Source organism: Gymnoscopelus braueri (genome assembly GCF_963280865.1).
Source record: "Gymnoscopelus braueri genome assembly, chromosome: 13".
NCBI classification, from domain to species: Eukaryota; Metazoa; Chordata; class Actinopteri; order Myctophiformes; family Myctophidae; genus Gymnoscopelus; species Gymnoscopelus braueri.
The window spans coordinates 7891453-7914066 of record NC_137615.1 but is presented as its reverse complement, the minus strand read 5'-3'; the positions used below and the strand labels follow the sequence as shown (position 1 = coordinate 7914066).

General features: G+C 43.8%; 2 protein-coding genes across 2 annotated transcripts in view; one reads left to right on the top strand and one right to left on the bottom strand.

The window, feature by feature from the left end:
- Positions 1-578: 578 nt before the first annotated feature.
- LOC308097904 (voltage-dependent calcium channel gamma-4 subunit-like) overlaps positions 579-22614 on the bottom strand; it is a gene marked incomplete at both ends in the record, with an annotated part of 40045 nt that continues 18009 nt past the window's right edge. The window contains 3 exons of the mRNA XM_080446027.1: positions 579-1108; positions 4290-4430; positions 4604-4687. Coding sequence (XP_080302153.1) covers positions 579-1108; positions 4290-4430; positions 4604-4687 — 755 coding nt within the window. The remainder of the gene's footprint in view (positions 1109-4289; positions 4431-4603; positions 4688-22614) is intronic.
- On the top strand, positions 13095-13877 carry LOC308098582 (NFU1 iron-sulfur cluster scaffold homolog, mitochondrial-like; the record flags this gene model as incomplete). Its single annotated transcript, XM_080446992.1, has 1 exon — positions 13095-13877. One exon carries the CDS (start codon positions 13095-13097, stop codon positions 13875-13877), a length of 783 nt encoding a protein of 260 aa, XP_080303118.1.

Sequence of the window (22614 nt, the reverse complement as noted above, 5' to 3'; positions counted from 1 at the left end):
ATAAATCTATTTTGGACGTTTTGACCTAATGTGTCAAAACATCAGTAATGGGTGGTCTAGGACTGTCCTAAATCGTGATCTGCATCAGATCCGAAAATCAAGCATTGGTCAGGCTCTACAACACAGACAACAGCAACTCCACTTTGCTTCGCCGCTCTATAAAAGCAAGGTGGTAAAGACAGTGGTTCCCAAACACTGTAATGGACCCCCAGTTTGATATGCATTAGGCACGGACCCCCATTCAATAGGATTTTTTACACTGTAATTTAACTGTTATTTAACTGTGCACACTCTCAGAGTTACATGCGGCAAGGGTCCATTTAGTTCGCAACTATCAACATTTTGCTGGGGAACACCTGGAACCCCCTCAAGGACCCACGGGGGTCCCCAGACCCCACTTTGAGAACCACTGACATTAAAAGAAAAACACCCACGTCAGTACTCCGCGGTTTGGTTGGCTTCCACGACAGAACCGCCAAGACCGCAAACGGTCCCAACAATCGGCTCCGTCTGCAAGAGAGACGCTCCGCCCTCCCCTTCAATCCAGCCAATAATCGAGCGCTGGGCGGGTTGCTCGCTCACACGGGCGTGGTCCTCCGATTTGCCCCGTCCTTCAGGTCGTTGGCGAAGCAGCTGCGCACCTGGAGGAACTCGGCTGCCTCGTGCTCGGGGCTGTACGCGTTCTCCGTCATGCTGTCCCTCGCCATGGCATACATGGACAGCTCGCCGAGCGGCCCGCCGCCGCCAGAGGACGGCGCCCCGCCCTTTGACGGCGAGCCCGGCCCGGACGCCGCCTCCGTTGAGTGGGAGCTAGAGCGCGACGCGGTCCGCCGGCGGTAGCGGAAGCTCGGCATCCGCGAGTACGGCGAGGAGGAGGAGAGCGAGCGGATGAACTCGCGGCGCGCGCGCCAGCGGAACTCCTTGTTCTTCTCGATGTAGATGTTGACGGCCAGCACGGCCACGGTCTCGGCCACGATGAAGGAGAGCGCGCCGAAGTAGAAGGACCAGCCGTAGGAGTAGGTGTACTTCTTGTCGTCGTCGCGCTTGTCGTTGGGGTCGCCAGCGTTGCTGGAGATGTAGACGATGATGCCGATGATGTTGCTCAGACCTGGAGGGAAACGGACGGACAGAGAATGAACGAGAGAATGACATTTGTACAGCCCCGACTGATGCCATATTTTGGGGTTCTGAGCCAGATTTTTGGAGTCCTACACCACCAATTACCGTTCTGATAGTTTCTACAACGGAAGTTCTGATTAAGCAGCGAGTTTCAATGCAAAAGCCAAATTCCAACACCCAAATCTCTGCTCACTCGTGTTGTGTGTGTCCCAAATGGTAATTTGCTCTTGGAGGAGCCGAGACCAGGGAGAGAGTGAGCTCTCTAAGCCGCTTGCTGCGTCAAACAGCGAGTGTACAACCGGTGTTCACTCCAGGCTGTTCTCGTCCCCTCGCCAGAAGTGCTGACTGACTATCTGGTTTTGTTATTGGATGGACCGTCTCCCTGTGTTATGTGGATGGAAACCATGACTGCACTGTCTGGGAGATGGGGTCTTAAAGCCGTGCCGTGTTGTGGACTTCAAAGGGATGTTTTAGAGCCGACAAAACTTTGATCTGCTCATATCCTAAGGAGTAATCATAACACATGCCTGTGCATGTCCGTGTTGAACGGTCTGAGAGTGAAAGTGCCCCTATATATGCATAACGGTGATCAAAAGCTACTGAAGCAACACATTCAGTAATGGGTTGACTTGATCTTTATACAATCATGCAGCCCAATGAGCTCATACAGTATATGACAAACACAGCGTCTAATATACAACATGACATGCAGGAGGAGCGAGCATTGGAACGTGGCTGACAGTACAAGCAGCCCGATTCCTCCGGAATCGCATCTAATCTGAACCTCCTCGCTCTGAGGCGAGACTAATGCGCGAGTGGAGTGACTTTTTGTTTAAATGTACGATGCTGTTGTTTTGGGCTTTCTCAGCAGAGCTGTAGGCTTTTTTTAAGAGTGAACTGTCAAAATAAAATCAATCAATGATGACAGAGTGAGGCTGCTGCTAGGTAAATGACCCAGGGAAAGGTCACCAGTGTCACGGAGCACTCATTACATTCGTGGTGTAGGGTTTGCACATTTACATCATGGTAATGTTGGTAGGTTAATTGCTTTCCTATGGGTTACTTATGTGGGTCGTTTGGGTTTTTCTTTTATTTAAGCCTTATATTACAGGTTGTTGACTCAACACCCTGCATTTGTTCTGAACACTTTTGAGAACAAATGCTATTTTGCAGTAATATAATAACCTGTTGAATGTATACTATCCTACAGTTGAGTAGTATAAATTAGTTTAAGAGAATCTAAAAATAAATATTTTATTTAAGCGTGTCGTTTTTGTTATTGTATTTTATTGTAATAAATAAACATACATAAATAAATGGCAATCAGAAAGACAAGTTGTAACCAGCTTAGTTCTGTTTAATTCCCACAATATGTTTTCTGTGAGAGGTGCATGGCAACGGCTTTCAACCCAAAACATACAGTCGCCCAAATAATATGTAGTTATGAACAAATAGGAGCCCTGGTCTTTGTGTGACAGTGTTCATGTGACAATGATTACAGGACATGTGTCTCTATAGTGTCTCTTAATGACAAGAGCCAGAACCCGTAACTATAGAATAATCTACAGGGGTGCAACAATTCATATTACTAATTGTAAAAGTGTTACAATTATTATACAAAATAATCTATTTTGTTAAGATAATAGATTTTCAAAAAGAGTGAACATAGCAGATCTACAAGCCGAGGCTAGTCTCACTGCATCTCTCTGCCTGTCTCTCTGTCTCACTGCATCTCTCTGTCTGTCTCTCTGTCTCACTGCATCTCTCTGTCTGTCTCTCTGTCTCACTGCATCTCTCTGTCTCACTGCATCTCTCTGTCTCACTGCATCTCTCTCTCTGTCTCACTGCATCTCTCTCTCTGTCTCACTGCATCTCTCTGTCTCTCTCTCTGTCTCTCTCTCTGTCTGTCTCACTGTATCTCTCTGTCTCTCTCTCTCTGTCTCTCTCTCTGTGTCTCACTGCATCTCTCTGTCTCACTGCATCTCTCTCTCTCTGTCTCACTGCATCTCTCTGTCTCTCTCTCTCTGTCTCTCTCTCTCTGTCTCACTGCATCTCTCTGTCTCTCTCTCTCTCTGTCTCACTGCATCTCTCTGTCTCACTGCATCTCTCTGTCTCACTGCATCTCTCTCTGTCTCACTGCATCTCTCTGTCTCTCTCTCTCTGTCTCACTGCATCTCTCTGCCTCTCTCTCTGTCTCACTGCATCTCTCTCTCTCTCTCTCTCTCTCTCTCTCTCTCTCTCTCTCTCTCTCTCTCTCTCTCTCTCTCTCTCTCACGGTGGCAGCCGTGTCACGGAGGGTGCATCCAAATGTGGGGAGGAGGAGGAGGAGGAGGAGGAGGAGGAGGAGGAGGAGGAGGCACGATTTGTGGGGAAAGTATTTTTGCACCGCGGTGGTGTCACAGCGAGCTGTCTTTCACCAACACACACACACACACACACACACACACACACACACACACACACACACACACACACACACACACACACACACACAGAGCGAGCTGTCTTTCACCAACCAGAAACTCTCTCTGAACTGTTGGCGGAAACTTCAGAACCAAAACTTTCAGTCTATGTGTAATTTGTATTGCTATACGTGTGAGGGGCAACACATTCTCACTCTGTGTTAGTGAGGGCCATTAATGTCCCCACAAGTATAGAAATTGAGAAATAGACATCGTGAGGACAGTTTCCTGGTCCTCACAAGATAAATGGAATGTGATAATGATAAATTGTTTAATGGTTAAAACCTCAGTACGGCTCGGGTTAGGGTTAGAATAAGATTTAGGTTGTAGCGTTAGGATTAGACATAAGAGGTTAGGTTTAGGAGTTGGGGTTGGAGTCACAGTATGCCTAATTTATACGTAATTAAGCACTGGTATGCAGCAAAAAATAACCGATCTACAAGCTCACAACACACCACATTGTGAGCTTGTAGATCGAATCTTTTGGCTTGAGGGCAGGGTTAAAAATTGGCAAAATAAATGTAAAACGCCATTCATAAAATCGGCATCCGAAACTGTAATACAATTGCGTGTGCGTGTGTGTGTGTGTGTGTGTGTGTGTGTGTGTGTGTGTGTGTGTGTGTGTGTGTGTGTGTGCGTGCGTGTGTGCGTGTGCGTGTGTGTGTGTGTGTGTGTGTGTGTGTGTGTGTGTGTGTGAGTTAGACTCACCGGCAGCTACAAAGAGGATGCCGGCGGTGAGGAGGATGTTGTTGCGTTTGTTGTAGACGCGGCCCACCCCCACACACACACCCCCCAGCATCAACAGCACCGTGCTGAGGATGGGGAACACACTGGAGGCACGCACTATACCTGGAGAGACAGAGAGAGAGAGAGAGAGAGAGAGAGAGAGAGAGAGAGAGAGAGAGAGAGAGAGAGAGAGAGAGAGAGAGAGAGAGAGAGAGAGAGAGAGAGAGAGAGAGTCAGACAGACAGACAGACAGACAGACAGACAGACAGACAGACAGACAGACAGACAGTACTTACGCAGCAGGTATTCAGAGCTGTCTGTGTCATAGTCGTTGTCATCAGGGAAATGATTGATCCTGTAACAGCTTCCCTGGTTGATGCCTGTAGCACGCACACGCACACGCACACGCACACGCACACGCACACGCACACGCACACGCACACACAGAAATGGACAACATCAATGAACTAGTTTCAACCACTGTGCAAGGTGAAGTCCGCTTTAGACGGCACGCGCGCCTTCGTTTTAACTGAGCTTTAGCAGAGCTGTCACCCTTTTACGTCTTGTGTTTGAAAACGTCACATATATACTCCTGGAGTGCGGGAGTGACCGGGATGCTGTCACATGACCCCCTGGGGACCCCCCACATGTTGACGTTTTGTCACGATTGTCCCAAAAAAGCCCCTATAGGTTGTTTTGGGAGTGAGAGTGTGTTAGGGTGAGTGTACGGGTGCGTGTGTGTGTGTGTGTGTGTGTGTGTGTGTGTGTGTGTGTGTGTGTGTGTGTGTGTGTGTGTGTGTGTGTGTGTGTGTGTGTGTGTGTGTGTGTGTGTGTGTGTGTGTGTGTGTGTGTATGTGTGTGTGCAATAATCATTTAGTCCCCACTCCTGTGCAGTATTTTTGTACATTGATTTGCACATACATGACATTTGCATTTAGGGGGGACTTTCAGGGGGGACTTTCAGATTCCTAGATGACGGCGGTACCTCCTGAGCCACGGGGCGCTGAGAGTTTTATTGTGGCGTTAGAAGCATTAGATATCTTTTTTATTCATTCATTCATTCAATCTTTATTTAAAATGATCTGAGCGATCATTGAGGTAGAACCTATTCACAATATCCTATGGACAATTTAACACATTTTCTGTCATGGTTTTATTTTGTTGTTTTTGTGTTTTATATCTGTATATGTCTTAATTGTTGATTTTTGTGTATGTCATCTCGACAGCATTGCAAATGAGGGTAAACCTCAATGCTCTTTTCGAGAATAAATAAAGGTTTCAATCAATTTACAATGATGCCGAGATTACACATAGAAATAACATACAAACAACAAAGAAGGACACGACTGTATGTGGACAGCAATCAGTTAAAACAGTTGCATACAGGTCATGAACGGTTATTAAGTAAATTCCTAAAATGGCCAATAAATGCTATAGGGTATTTAGTTTAAGATCTTGTTGCAATCGGTTCCAAGAACCAGGTGCACCAATGCTGAAAGCAAGTCTTTCCCAGTTCAGATTTGGCGCGAGGAACCTGAAGGACTAGCCATTCGCTAGAGCCAGTTAAAATATGGCTATAGGGTTCTGATATAACATGGATGTTATATGTTTCTGTTATATAATGGTGGTAATTTTCCAACCAAGGCTTTGTATAAATGAAGAGGTACCTGTCAGAAACTGCAAGGTTCATTTCCCCTCCGCTCCACAAGGAGACACCACAATGGAATTCAGACTGGTACCTGTGGTGGTGACCTCACTTCCTCCCACTATAAAAGCAGGACTGGATTCCCATTCTCCCCTTGTCCTTTGTTTCCAAACACATGCGGCCAGCCTGTGTGTTTGCTGTGTGTTGCCCATGTTCTGGTGTTATATGGGACGCATGGGACCCATGTCCCATGCGTCTGTTAAACCTGGTATAATGTAAGTTCCAGTGTTTTACTTCTAGTGATGTGGATTATATGATTATATTGAAGAATTGAAGAACTTGAGTTATATAGATATTTAGATGTTTAATATTATGAAGTAAATATTTGGCCTATTATTATTTTGATGATATACAATACCTTGATGTATAATATGATTTAAAGGCCATATTTATGTTTGATATTTTATCTGGCATGATATTATAATTTGTTTCTTTGTGTCTTTGTTTAGAACCATGGCATCATCATGAAACCCAATGTCAACCCTATTCATCATATCTGGCTAAAATAAACTGGATATTTGATTGCAACCTATGTTTCCTGGTGGTTTGTGGCTCCAGTATGAACTTTAAATCCTAACAGTACCTATGATTATTGTGTCTCATTACATTACAGTCATTTAGCAGACGCTTTTATCCAAAGCAACTTACAATAAGTGCATTCAACATAGGTTAGGTAGGGAACGAAACTATACTCATCACCAGAAGTCTGAAGTGCATTTTCTTCTAAAACAAGCAACAACCAAGAGTATACCTAGCTCTAAGGTAAAAGTGCAATGTATCAGCTACCTACTTTCTTAAACAGATGACACAAATAGCTAAATCAAATGGTCAAGAGCTAAAACAAATAAGTGTATCGAATAAACAAGATGATCCAATAAAACAATAAAACATATATATCAAGAGTTTGTACAACTAGTTAACAACAAGTAGGCCAGGCGAAGAGGAAGGGTAGTGTTTCCTGAAGAGGTGGGTTTTCAGCCTGCGGCGAAAGATGGGCAGTGACTCTGCTGTCGTGACATCAGTGGGGAGTTCATTCCACCACTGTGGGGCCAGAACAGAAAAAGCTGTGACCGTGTGTATCGGCCAGAAGAACCACTGAGCGACGAGGCAACCAGGCAGACCTAAGTGGTCGGGCAGGGGTGTAAGCATCGACCATAGCCCGGAGGTAAGAAGGAGCTGTTCCTCTCTCTCAGTCAGAGAAGACCAGCCCACCTTATCATACAGGACACAGTGATGAGTATTGTCATTTAGTTGTCACCAGTAATAAGCCTCAGAGAGGAGTGGTATGTCTGTGATCGGATGCATTCAGGTAAAAGCTTTAAGGCTTATGGTCTCAAGGAGTCAAGTGATGAAAGCCCCAGCCAATGACACTCTAGGTACCCATTAGCCTGGGTACTAGGCTAGTCGACTAGTCGACTAGTATAACCACTAGTCGACTCTGTTGGTACTAGTCGAATAGTTGGGGGAATTTTTTTTTTTTTTTTTAATGCCATAGTAATTATCCTCCTGACTTTATTTTTTATCAAAGGGGGGTCAAAAGTATGCCCAATAAAAGCCTATGACAGGTGCCGCCCCAGCATATACGAGTGAGTGTGCCGTGCAGTGACAAATAATACCCTCCCTGCCAGGCTTCCTTCCCCCAAACATTTTCTTTGGCTTTTAATCTCATCTGAGCGCATCCAATGTTTGTTTTATTTTGTGCAAATGGACTTCTGGACACATTCACAGCGAACATACACTTCCATCTGCCATGTTATAAACACCGGGAACATTATGGATACAGTCTTCCACATAGAGTGACTGCCTATATAATGCAGGAGATTGAGCAGTATTTTGCAAGCTGCTTTGCTTTGCACTTGGACAACCTCATAATGTGTTACAGACCTTTACAGGTCTGTAAGTCTTGAGAGTGTACATTTGGTTCCATTTGTACACTCTCAGAGTTAAAAAATCAAAAGGTTTGAGAGACACTGTCCTAGTGGACTGCTAATTTTCCATAGTGTCATAGTAAATCAGAGTCATACATATTCTGAGGAAAACCTGGAGACTGACATTGAGTAATTGTGTTTTATGATCAAAATAAGAACATTATAATGTTATGTAAAAAAATAAAACATTTGCCACAGACATATTGATGACCGAATAATTATGCATACAGAGCGGTAGGCCTACAGACTCTCTTTCATGGCCAACTACCATCAGACTGCATGATGCATAAGAACTCTCTCCCTCAACGCATATGGTTCCGTGTCGGCCCTGGTCTGTGTGATTATGTCCTTCTGTGAGTCTGATATGTATCTGTTTGTCTTGTAGATAATTTATTTTATCACATTATGCTGCTGTAACGCCTCAATTTCCCTTCGGAGATTAATAAAGTATATCTCATCTCATCATCTCTAAACTTCAGTCGAAAGTACAGCCAACTTCCAATAGGAAGACCTCTCTGCTGTCCTCGTCAATCACAATGACATCTGGTGTATTTGCATCTGTATTTGTAAATTCATGGGGGTCATTGCATTGAAACATTTCTGGCACACACGCACACGCACACACACATATGATATGAGTGAAAACATATAGTCTCTGGCCTTTGGCCATCCGGCCTGGCTGGTGGAGACAATGAAAGCTATGATAAAATACATGGGCAATCTCTCAACATGACAATAACGCAATCTAAGATAAGATAAGAGGAAGCCTGGTGGAAATTGATGGAAAAATGAAAGAGACATGGGACAGGTGTGGGATCTATATAAACCTTAAATGAACGAAAAGATAGAATCTGATAAAACGTCAGAGCTCTACTTCATATCCTCAGACAAATATGAGATGTATTTTATGTAACACATTTTTTTATTGGGATTGCTAAACTGTGCTTTTATTTTATGGACTGTCTGGCAGTATTCAAATGTTGTTTTATATGCTACATTGTACCAGAGTTACATTCTGTACCCTTTTGAAAAAATATAAATATATATATATAATTTGAATTACCAAAAAAAAAGCCTGGTGAAGAGTTTCTATAGCAGCAACGGCGACATCAACACAACACAACAAAGGAGAAACATGTATGAATGTGTGAATAGGGCATAATGACCATATGTGCAGATACACAGCACAGCACCGGAAAATAGCCGATGTACAAGCTCACAACATGGCGCAAATGCACTGCGTTGTTTGATTGAAATTGATTGATTGATTGAATGATTGAAATTTTTATTAGCCAAAAGAATGTAAAACAACACAGTTACATTTATAATGCTTTTGTCTAAAAGGTCCGGCCAAAAAAGTCCTTGCGGACTTGTTTCCGTTGGGGTCCTTGAATTAATTTCATAGACATATATAGTAGCAACCAAACAGTTCAAAAATCAACATGAAAATACAGATAATACAGAAAAAATACAACTATGTACAAAAAAAAGAAGCATGAAAAAATAAAAATAAAAAATAAATGTACAAAAAAAGGGGGTGGGGGGGTGAAGCATGGAAAAATAACGATTATATACAAAAAATGCATGAGGAAATACAAAATATGTACAAAAAAGAGGAGGGGGGGGGGGTCGTCTGTCTACAGGGAAACTGGTACTAGCTCCTCTTTCGGCCTCCAGAAAGATGAGTTTTTAGGGCTGTTTTGAATGAGCCCAGCGAACTGCATTTTTTGAGGGATGGGGTTAGACTATTCCATTCCTTGGTGGCTGTGCTATAGAAGGAGAATTTTCCCATGTTTGTTTTATGGGTGGGTGGTACCAGATTGTTGTTACGCTCCCTCTAGTTTCGTGGCTGTGGGTGTCACTAACTTTTTCGAGGTATTTATACAGATATGCGGGTATAGGGGGCATTTCAGGCAAATCTGCATTTACAATTTTGAAGACCAGACCCATTTTTAGTTGTTTAACCCTGTCTTCCACCCTGAGCCAGCCTAGGCTGGCAAAGTGAGTGGGAGAGAGGTGGGTCATGGGCCCCAGTCCGAGAAGTAGTCGGATCAGTTTGTTTTGGGAGGTTTGAAGCTTAGTCTGCAGTGACACTGAGGTGTTGGAGTACCAAGAGGAGCTAGCATAGTCAAAAAGGGGCTGAATCAGGGCCCCTGAGAGGGTCCTGAGGGCCTGAGGGTTGACAAAAGAGGAAATCTGCCCATAAATCTGGTTCTCTGGTTTACTCCTTTGACCACCTTTGTTGCCATGCTTTCACCTGACAGGTATTTGTCAAGAATACATCACAAATAGGTAATCTCTTCTTTGCTAGTGATGATTGTGTCATCGACTATGACCTTGAAGTCATTTACCTTCATTTTACTGAGGGAATGTTTGGTCCCAATAGGATGGGATTGTGAGCCTGATTGTGAGCCTGTCGATCTGCTATTTTCAGCAACGCGACGCCGTTTGATGGAGACGTATAAATCCAAGGCTCTAATGCATTTTTAATCACACCGCCATGTGTGTGTGTTTCCCCCCAGACGGAAATTAAGCCCTCCTGTGTGTGTGTGTGTGTGTGTGTGTGTGTGTGTGTGTGTGTGTGTGTGTGTGTGTGTGTGTGTGTGTGTGTGTGCGTGCGTGCGTGTGTGTGTGTGTGCACTGAGCTGTGTGATCGTCATTTGATGTCTCCCCAGAATGGGGGGGGGACCCCACTGCGGACCTCCGGGGCTCACTGCATCATGTTATTAGAGTGTGTGTGTGTGTGTGTGTGTGTGTGTGTGTGTGTGTGTGCGACTGTGCGTGTGTGTGCGACTGTGTGTGTGTATGTTTGTATGTATGTGCATACACATACACTAAAGCGTATGTGCATGCGCAGGAACCATCCGCTGAATCTTGCTGAACGCGACAATCCTTGTCCAAACCGCAAACCAGCTTCAATGCTGCTTATTATAATAAGCAATGCTTTATAGCAGATATATAAGCTGACAACGCATCATTGTGTGACACGTTGTTAGCTTGTAGATCTGATATTTTCAAAATAATAAGATAAAGAATGTGGAACAGTTTAGTCTGTGTATTTAACAGAGGCAGGTTCACAAAAAAAGAAAGAAAAATGTATGTATGTATGTATGTATGATGCATAGGAACAGTCCCTTCAACAAAATAAATGCACCCAACATAATATACCCTCAATATGCGATCTGATAATAGTAAGCCAAAATGGATATGTCTCCTTTTGTGTTTGTCTGTGTTGTCTGTGTGTGTGGAGATAATCTTGCACGCCACTGGACAGATCAGCACCAACTTTCTTCTCAGGTCAAATATCTGAAATTGTCAATTTTTACACCGTGTGAGACTATTGAGGAACAGACAGACAGACACGCAGACAGACAGACAGACAGACAGACAGACAGATGTCTCTCCCTCCATAGTACCCACTGGACCGATCAACGCCAGATGTCTCGTGCACATCTGCCACTATAAGCTATAACAGTGGTTCTCAACCTGTGGGTCAGAATCCCCAGGGGGTCCCAGAATGATTTTGGGGGGGATCCCCAGATGACAGTTAAATGACAATTTAAGGACTTTTAAGACCTTTGTAATACCTACAAAAATAAATGTAACATTACTGCATCAAAAGTCATCAACAAAACAAACAATACTATAAAAACTGGCCAAACATTGGCCAAATGGTCAAATAATATAAGAGGCAAGAATTGTGAAAATAGCCAATCTACAAGCTCACAACGTTGCTTGTAGATCGGCTTCACAATATTTATCTGTTGAACCGAGTCAAACCAAATGTAATGCCTCAACTCCTACATTCCAAGTGCTTGTCAGGTTGGGGGGTCCCCAGTTCACATAGATTATTTTGGGGGGTCACGGCCTGAAAAGGTTGAGAACCACTGAGCTATTACGTGGAACCCCAATTATTTGTTCTCACACACAAAAAAAAGAGTAACATAACAGTAATTAGTATTACAATGAAAGTCAATGGGACCGAAACCGTGCCTAAATTTGGAGTTCTGACCACACAAATCCCACAAGGACTACAATGAAAACAGGTCCCCAGGACCTTTTAGTGTTATCCATTTATCCCATACTTCCGTGCTGTTTACAGCTTTGACTAATAAAGTATTCAATCAGTCAGTCATTCAGTCAGTCAGTCAGTCAGTCAGTCAGTCAGTCAGTCAGTCAGTCAATACGCATGTTGTCTTATGCTGCGTTCACACTCGCAGCCAGTGGTGGAAAAAGTACTCAGATATTTTACTTAAGTAAAAGTAGCAATACCACAATATAAAACTACTCTGTTACAAGTAAAAGGCCTGTGTTCAAAATGTTACTTGAGTAAAAGTACAAAAGTATTGGCATCAAAATGTACTTAAAGTACCAAAAGTAAAAGTACTAAATATTTGAAAATAGCCGATCTACAAGCTCACAACGCGTCGCGGTGCGACGCGTTGTGAGCTTGTAGATCTGCTATTTTCAAATAGCCTACAGGTATAAAATAGGGCTAAAGTGGTTAATGTATGTTTTGTGATATCATAATTTATATCTGAAAAGTAACTAGTAACTAAAGTTTTCAAATAATTGTAGTGGAGTAAAAGTACAATATTTGCCTCTGAGATGTAGTGGAGTAGAAGTAAAAGTATTGGAAATTGGAAATACTCAAGTAAAGTACAAATACCTCAAAATTGTACTTAAGTACAGTACTTGAGTAAATGTACTTAGTTACTTTCCACCACTGCTCGCAGCGACAAAAGCTATGAAACCACCAGAGTGTGCATGGTCAGTAATAATTCTCTGCCTTTTGAATTTCGAGGAACCCCAGTTTCACATGCATTAGACTAGACCACGCACCCCCCTTGATACAGTTTTTTTTAATCTCTGGGACCCCGATCTACACTGTAAAACCAGTGTTCATTTAACTCTGAGGGTTGAACTAAATTGACCTGTAAGGGTCCATTTGGTTCCAGTTGTACACACTCAGAGTTACAGACCCTTGAGAGTCCATGTTGAGAACCGGTGAGCTACGCCGTCGGCGGTCGCCAAGTCGTCGTCGTCGGAAGTGTCGTCCGCCGCGCTCGTTGACGTCATCGATCGCACGTCCGTGTGATGCGTGAGACAAATATATAAAGGCTTGGGTGAACAAGAACAAGGGACCTAACAAAGATGGCGACGTGCAGGCAGCTCTGGAGGCTGTTGGGCATTTCAGCGCTGCTATCGTCGGACGCAATCCGATGTTCCCGTCGTCTCGTGGGGAGCGGATCGCACCGGTCTCCACAGAACGCCCGAGTCGCAGAGAGACGTCCACAGACTCCCTTCTCCCTCATCTCTGCGAGGACCATGTTCATTCAGACCCGGGACACGCCCAATCCGAACAGCCTGAAGTTTCTGCCCGGATGCACGGTCCTGGAATCGGGGACGATGGATTTTGCGGCAGCCCGCGACGCCTCGGCTTCGCCTCTGGCCAGGCGCCTGTTCAGAATCGACGGAGTCAAGGGCGTTTTCCTCGGCCCCGACTTCATCACCGTAACGAAGAGAGACGACGCGAGCGCGGAATGGAAAGTCCTCAAACCCGACGTGTTCGCCGCCATCATGGACTTTTTCGCGACGGGACTTCCAGTCGTCAAGGAGGGAAGAAGCGTTCCTCGCGAAGGCGCGGCGCCGTCAGACGACGACGACGACGTGGTTTCTCTGATCAAAGAGCTCCTGGACACTCGGATCAGGCCCACGGTGCTGGAGGACGGCGGAGACGTGGTGTTCCGGGGCTTCGAGGACGGCGTGGTAAAAGTGAAGCTGCAGGGATCCTGTACCGGTTGTCCCAGCTCCGTCGTCACCTTGAAGAGCGGCATTCAGAACATGCTGCAGTTCTACGTCCCTGAAGTACTGTCAGTTGAGCAGGTGGAGGAGGATGATGATGATGATGATGATGATGAGGAGGAAATTACCTAGGCTTGAGTCTATAAAAGACTAGCCTGAGGCTACGAGCTCAATCCATGGTCTTGAAGGGCGGACCCAAACACAGCCGCCCGGATTTGTGCGTGGCTTCCTATTGCTTCACCAATCTATGTCCCCGCCTCCCCTCCCCTCCCCCCCTCGGCCTGTGCACGGAGCACGCTGACGTCACCAAATTTAGAGCGACGCCCCTCTGCACTCTGATTGGTTAGGAGATAACAAGGTCCAAGACCATCGTTCCTGCATGGCTCCCCCAGGCTTTTTTTCTTTTGTTACAAAAAAAAAAAAGCCTGGGTTTCCGAGGCTAATAAAAGACAGATTCCGGATGACTGACTGGGAACTGTTGGCCAGAGAACATGCATGGGGATGACATGGATCAGTGGCTCTCACTGTTTCATGGCAAGGCCGCAGACCCCCTTCTGAAAATATTTAATGTATTAAACTCCAGGCTAAGGACAGTTACAGGGCCTATAGTGGGGTCCAGGGTATATCTGTCTGTCTGTCTGTCTGTCTGTCTGTGACCCTTTTATGGAGATCCCTGATGATTGAATGTCATCAATATAATGTAATATGTCTGTATGACATCAATATGATGTCATTGTCCATATGACATTAATATGATGTCATATGTCTACAGTATATGGCATCAATATGATGGATCTGCTATTTTTGAACAAAACAAACACAACATTTTCCCTAAATGCCTGAAATAGGTACACCAGGTCGAAAGAGGTTAAATAGGAGCGTGGACAACGGTGTGGAAATAACGTTTCTGTTTGCTTCATCCAGCTATGTTTAAACAGGTGAATGGAAACAACTCCAACAGTTATGCAAAGATAATAGCGATTTACTCAAAGTAATTGTGAACAGGCAATAATGTAATAATTGTGTCAGGCCGCTGTACAAATCAATGGATGCTTACTGAAGCAGTTTCTTCATTGTTTCAGGGTTTAATCCGAGAATGCATCTGTGTTATTTCTTTGGCTGTTAAAAAAATAGCAGATCTACAAGCTCATAGCGTGGCACCGAGTGCCGCGCTATGAGCTTGTAGATCTGCTATTTTTGGAAAATCTTGGATATGTGTGCAACTCTTCAAATATATATATTTTTTAACATTTGTAACTCAAAAATGTAACATTTGTAACTCAAATCTTTGCTACATGGACATGTAAAAAGGTTCAAAGGTTTGAGAACCACTGATATAGCAACATACGTTTTTCAGAAAACTATTAGGATTTAGAAGACATTTTATAGAATTGGAACCTCAGGCCTTAATGGGCACAATGAGTGTCAGGATAAAAAGACTAATATATTGGACTATCATAATGAACTGGAGAATGGGAGCAGCCTTTCTCCTTCACAGGGTCATAGCGGCGTGCTCCGACAGCGTGTTCAAATCCTTGCAGAAAGAGAGTGCTTTGCTTCTCCATATATTGAACTCATCATTAACTGTCCAGCAGTGGTTCTCAGAGAGAGAGAGAGAGAGAGAGAGAGAGAGAGAGAGAGAGAGAGAGAGAGAGAGAGAGAGAGAGAGAGAGAGAGAGGAGAGAGAGAGAGAGAGAGAGAGAGACAGAGAGACAGACAGACAGACAGACAGACAGACAGACAGACAGACACAGTGAGACAGACAGAGAGATACAGAGAGACAGACAGACAGACAGAGAGACAGACAGAGAGACAGACAGACAGACAGACAGACAGACAGAGTAGGCGCAAAGAGGTTGAAGTTAAGCGTATAATCTATAGAGCAGTGGTTGTGTGGGAGTCTAAACAATATGATGATGTCTACCGGGAAGAGGGCAGCTAGCGTGTTAATGGATTGGACACACACACACACACACGCGCACACACACGCCTGTTATTCATTCACCATTGTTAGGGCTGTGACTGAGCACACGTTCGCACACACTCACCACCTCCACCCATATTGTGTGTGTGTGTGCATGTGCAGCATTTATCGTTGTGTAGCCTCTGGGAAATCATTTGCATATTAAATTCAGACACCAGTGAGCTGTTGGTAACGCCTGGGATAATATATATATATATATATATACACAGCTCACTTGTGTCTGAATTTAATATGCAAATACATACAAGACTTAAAATGAACTACAGCCTTCCCAATAAAAGACTACACCAGTGAGAATCAACCTGTCAAAACTTCATTTCCCATGAGCCCTTGGGGGGCCAGCTCATGGCCCATGACACAGCTTTTAAAGAGCCAGCCACACTTGCGTCCGTTGAGTAGGTCCTTGTGCTTAATGAGAAGCATCGAATAAATTAATTGAATTAATTAGCATCAAATCAGACGGTCGCATGTGTGGCTGTGTACTATTTAAAGCGTTGGTTATCAACCTGTGGGCCGCGGCCCGTTGGTGGGCCATGAGGATATTATATTGCAAGTGGGCTCCCAAATAATTGGCAAAACATTAATGATAATATAACATTACAGTAACAACATGTTAAAACCTTGAAAAGTGAGTTTTCATTGTAATACTGCTAACTATAGAAACTTAATGCATAATACTTTAGTTCCATTGATCCGTGCCAAATGATTATTTTTTTTCTAGAGATTGTGCCAAACAAAGAGAAAAGTTTTAATATATGCCTTTTACTTTTAAATGTATACCTTTATTGTTTTATGTTGTGGTATAAAATGTGTGCAAATCTTTGAATATATATATTTTTATAGCGAACATTTGTAACTCAAATCTTTGCTTCTGGGGGGTCCCTGGAACAACATATTTTGAAATGGGGGTCCGAGGCCAAATACATATTAGTTTAGTTTTTTTTTAGTTTTTATTATCTCAGGTAATTTGTAAATATGTAGATAACTTGTCTGGCCTTCTGTTGCTCTCTTGTTTTGATCTCCTTCCCACTTACCCCCCACCCTCTTCTTCTCCCCCCCCCCTCTTCTTTCTATGGAAACTAACGTTGCGATGGGAACGATGTACAAAAAAGAATTTCACCCACTTTTTTACCTTGTAAACCTGTGATGTGACAATAAAACTGATTCTGATTCTGATTCATATACATTTTGGGGTCCTTGAGACGAAAAAGTTTGAAAACCACTGATATAGCAACATACGTTTCTTTCAAAAAACTGTTAGGATTTAGAAGACATTTTGTAGAATCCGAACCTCAGGTCTTAATGGGTTAATTGAATACTATATTAGACAGAAAGGCAATCAGTACAGGTGCAGTCATACACTTGGGCTAAAAGGATAACACAAAAAAAGTCCTGAGTTTAAATAAGTGGGTGTTTACTGGTGACTGGTACCTCCAGGCCTTTCTGAACATGTGAACATGAAGCGGACCCACCCTGATCCAGCCTTATTGCCTTAATATGCTGCTCCTGCATAATGATTTTCCCCTAGAGCTTCCTGCTTCTGCTTCTGTTCTAACCCTCTGATCCCAGCCTTATTATTGCCTTAATATCATCGCTGTTAGGCAGAAACCTTGTAACAGTAGGATGTCCAAAACCATTACTTTTCAAAGAATGGGAAAAAGAACCTGTGTTCCAATGCAGTCTTTTCATTGGTTACAGACAGACGTAACCACTATCACTTTAGTGACAACAAAAACAACGCGTCTTTGTAGATCGTACATTTTTCCTCCTTTTGTGTGAGGCTGTATGACAAAGTACATGTTGTGAGCTTGTAGATCGGCTATTTGTTCTACTTTTCAAGAAATGCCCAAGGCAAGACAACCCCCACACGAACTATGCACGAAAAATAATTTCACCCACTTTTCTACTTCTGTAAACCTGTGATGTGACAATAAAGCTGATTCTGATTCGCACGTACGCACACGCATACACACACACACACACACACTCACACAAACACACACATACACACATACACACACGCACACACACACACACACACACACACACACACACACACACACACACACACACACACACACACACACACACACACACACACACACACACACACACACACACACACAGTCTGTCTGACGCCCCTGCCTGTCCCCCCTCCTGCGCAAATGGGTCTGACAGCCTCTCTCTCTGTGTGTGTGTGTGTGTGTGTGTGTGTGTGTGTGTGTGTGTGTGTGTGTGTGCGTGTGCGTGTGCGTGTGCGTGTGCGCGTGCACGTGTGCGTCTGCATGTGCGTGTGCGTGTGCGTGCGCGTGCGTGTGTGTGTGAGTGTAATAAAGGAATATTGCGTCTGTTTTGGGAACCTGATTATGAGCGGAGCCCTCCAACCTGGTGATTTATGGGTGGCACTTATCAGCCGACTGCCTGGGGCTGGGAGGGTGCGCACTGCGCACGAGCACGTGCACCTGCGTTTGCACGTGCATGTGCGTGTGCACGTGGACTGTCGCTGTCATTATTTCTGTGTGCGCCACCATTAAGGAAGTATAATACAGGGTGTAATCGTTAATCAGACTATTTAATTTTGTCGATTATGAACAATAGTCTTTCTTTGAATCGACACAAAGAATAAAACATGTGCTTCTTGAGTCGGTGATTGCTTTTAAATATTGCTTTCTATGTATTTGTGGTTAGTTGCCCAGCCCTAATAGTCTGATGCACCTCTCATAACAATAAGATAATGTCTGAATACTGACTAAAAGGGGCTGGGGGGCAATGGAGTCAAATCCTCTCAGTGTTAATTTAACCGTGACACTGTACAAAACGGACCCATACGGGTTGGTTTGTACAGAACAGGGTAAACGAAGTCGATACTCAGGAGTTGACAGCGTTGAAGGAAATGAAAGAAGAGCGGGGGGTGGGGGGGTGAGGTGGATGAGATGGAAAGATAGTAAGACACATTAGAGAGAAAGAGAGAGAGAGAGAGAGAGAGAGAGAGAGAGAGAGAGAGAGAGAGAGAGAGAGCTGTTCCAGGCTACTTATTAAACTATGTGATACCATCAGTCAATCACAGACAGTAGACAGTTTGTGTTAATTAAACAGCTGGGATCAAACTGATTTGTAGGCGGCTGTGGCTCAGGAGGTAGAGCAGGTCGTCCAATGATCCGTGGGTCGGCGGTTCGAATCCCGGCTCCTCCTGACCACATGTCGAAGTGTCCCTGGGCAAGACACTGAACCCTACATTGCCTCCAATGATTCGGTCGGCGCCCGCTTGCCACCATTGGTGTGTGAATGTGGGAAAAGTGGGGACGCTGGCGTCGACTGTTCGCCGCTCCACCTCCCAATGTCCCCCACCTGTATGAATGAATGAACCATTGTAAAGCGCTTTGAGCACTTGGAAAAGCGCTATAAAAATGCAATTCATTATTATTATTATTATTATTAAACCCAGCATGGCATGCATTTATAAATCAACAGTAGCGTTCCATTGCTCCAGACGTCTGTCTGCCTTCACTGATGTCTTTCTCTGTGACAATAGAGAAATGTCCTTCACTGAGAGAGAGACGGGGGGGGGGGGGGGATAGACAGGCAGAGAGACAGAAAGATAGACAGGGCAGAAAACAAAGGTCTGTATTTTTATAGACCCTTTCTCCAAAGCACCAGCCAAGTGGTCTTATGGTTGTACACCCTGAGACTAGGAGGTCGGGGTTCAACCCCCGGCCAGGTCATGCCAAAGGCTATAAAAATGATACTCAATGCCTCCCTGCTTGGCACTCGGCATCATGGGCTGGATTAGGGGTAATGCTGCGTTCAGACTGGCAGCAACAATGGTACAGGCTACTATGGAACTATGGAAGCCTGCAACATGAAGATACAAAGCGACGGACATCGTTTGTAGCTGCTACAAACATCCACATAGCTACTTTAGCTACAAAGCTACAAAACGAACGAGTGTTTTACCATTGCCACTCATCTTCTGTCTTCTCACAATTCCTGCTTGAAATAGTGAAATGTTTTTCTTTCTTTCATAATTTGTAGACACACACACACACACACACACACACACACACACACACACACACACACACACACACACACACTCACACACTTTTCAGAGAGATGAGTGGGTACTTGTCAGTCAGTGTGTGCGTTTGCGTGCGTGCGTGTTTGACAAAGGGTGGGGGACTATTTCTGTCAGCCAGTTCCATGTTTTTTTTTAGCCTTGTACCTTTGTATCTTTTTTCCTATATTAGTTTTATTAAATGCAATTGTGAACAATAGCCAAGTCAGATAATGTATCCATTGGCCAATCATGCGGTTCACTGCAGCTCAACAGTCAGTGTGAGGGGCGGTCAGGAGATGAACTATATGGACTCTGCGTTAAAAGGCTTGACCAGACCATTGTCTGTGATGGAACCAACTACAGTACATGCTCTGGTGGGCTGTTCCACACCCGGACAGCAGTGTGGAGAAAGGCTCTGTCTAATGTGCAGTGGTGGAAAAAGTACTCAAATTCTTTACTTTAGTAAAAGTACCAATACTGCAATATAAAACTACTCTGTTACAAGTAAAAGTCCAGAATTCAAAATTTACTTGAGTAAAAGTACAAAAGTATTGGCATCAAAATGTACTTAAAGTACCAAAAGTAAAAGTACTAAATATTTGAAAATAGCAGATCTACAAGCTCACAACGCGTCGCGATGCGACGCGTTGTGAGCTTGTAGATCGGCTATTTTCAAATAGCCTAGGTATAAAATAGGGTTAAACTGATTAAGGTATGTTTCATTATATCATAATTTATATCTGAAAAGTAACTAGTAACTAAAGTTTTCAAATAAATGTAGTGGAGTAAAAGTACAATATTTGCCTCTGAAATGTAGTGGAGTAGAAGTAAAAGTATTGGAAATTGGAAATACTCAAGTAAAGTACAAATACCTCAACATTTTACTTAAGTACAGTACTTAAGTAAATGTACTTAGTTACTTTCCACCACTGCTAATGTGCGTGTTTTGGCAGTGTGATTGTCCTCATGTATGTGTACATCAAGCTGCCTCGCACTATACGAAGGAAACAGGAGATAGTCACCTGACCTATGGGCCACACATGGCTCGGGAACCATTGGCTCCCATGGATACGTTTTTCTCCAAAGCGCTCTACAATGTGCATTACATTCACCCATTCACACATTCACACACTCGCTCATTCACTCACACAACGACGGTGGAGTAAACCTGCTCATCGGAAGCAGTTAGGGGTTTGGTGTTTGTTTTGCTCGAGGACACCTCGACACAAGCTGGGGATCGAACCGGGAACTTTCCAGCTCCCAGATGAACAATCTACCCCCTGAACTACAGCTACCCCAATAGAAAGAAAGAGAGAGACAAAAATAGAAAGAACGAAAGCCTATTGTTTTGATTTACTTGGAACCCATGGTATACCTTTTATGGACCGTACTGGGCCATAATTCTGGGTCATAAGCGGCACACATTCTGTTAAAATAGCAGATCTACAAGCTCACAACGCCTCACAACACAAAGCTGATTCTGCCATAATAGAACATCACAAAACCCAGCGATTTATCCTCTGCTCAAACTGGTCATGCACGATCTGTATATCATTCTGTATCTTATTTTCTGGTACGTTATTTTGAAGTATTGTCCTAGTGTTTCCTATTGTTCTTGTAACTGTTGTCTGTCTTGACTCACCTGCCCTGTGATTATTATTATTATTATTATCATTTCCACCTGTGTCTTGTTTTAGTTCAGCCAATCCCTGTGTTGATTGTCATATGACTTGCACATGTTCCCATGTGTATAAATACCTGTTTGTTTCAGTCACTATGAGAGGTCTCAGACGCAAGAACACAAACAAACAAACAAGATGTGGAAAAAAAACTAAAACAATGAGCACAATCATCTTCATGTGTAGTTAGGTTTGATTTCATGCGGGCAATTTCATGCAGGCAATGCTTCGACTTTTAAGATAGGCAGTCCTGAAAACTTGTATGTCCAAAGCCGTTACTTTTAAAGGGATAGTTCACCCCCAAAATGATCGTTTATTCACCACATGGAAACTTGAATTCATGGATGTTTTTTTTTTGTTGCATTCCTAAGCCAATAACTTGATGACCGGCAGCGGTTCCCGTAGGAGACAAAAAGAGTCTCCTTTGTGTCTCCTACCGGAACCGCTGCCTACCGGTCCGCTGGTCATCGAATGATTGGCTTAGGAATGAGACAAAAACAAAAGAATATCCATGAATTGAAGTCTCCATGGGGTGACTAATCGATAGAAAAGGGGTGAGCTATCCCTTAACACATTGACCGCCGGGCCCGTAGTTCTACGGGCCGTTAAATCCAACGGTTAAGCGCCGATCCCGTAGCCTACGGGCTGTGGTGCTTTTTCCTTTTTTTCGATTTTTTTTTTTTTTTTCAATTTTCTAGGGGGACCATTTTCAGTGTAACACCACCCGATGTCGACCGGAAGTGCGATCTCGTTTTTTGTTTCCCGTCTGTCTCCATTCTAAGTCGTACACAAAAACCCCTGTAAAAGCCCCTGTAAACATGTAGTTTTTCATCCTCGCATTTCCCATGTTAACATAAACGATCAGAACTCAAACATGGCGGCTCCGTTTGACACACGGTCTCGACGAGTAGACACCAGGACATGTGCCCGTTGTTTACAAACAGTGGATCGCGCAATCTAAAGGATTTTAACGGGGCCTATGGCGACCTGAAAAAAACAAAAAACAACAATAAAACGTTGGCACTGGTGAGTACATTATGAGATTAACCTCTGGCGGTCAATGTGTTAACAAGCTCTTAATACTTTCACCCACTGCTTTACGCCTGTAAAGTGTGATGTGACAAATCTTTCTGGACATAAAAATTAAAA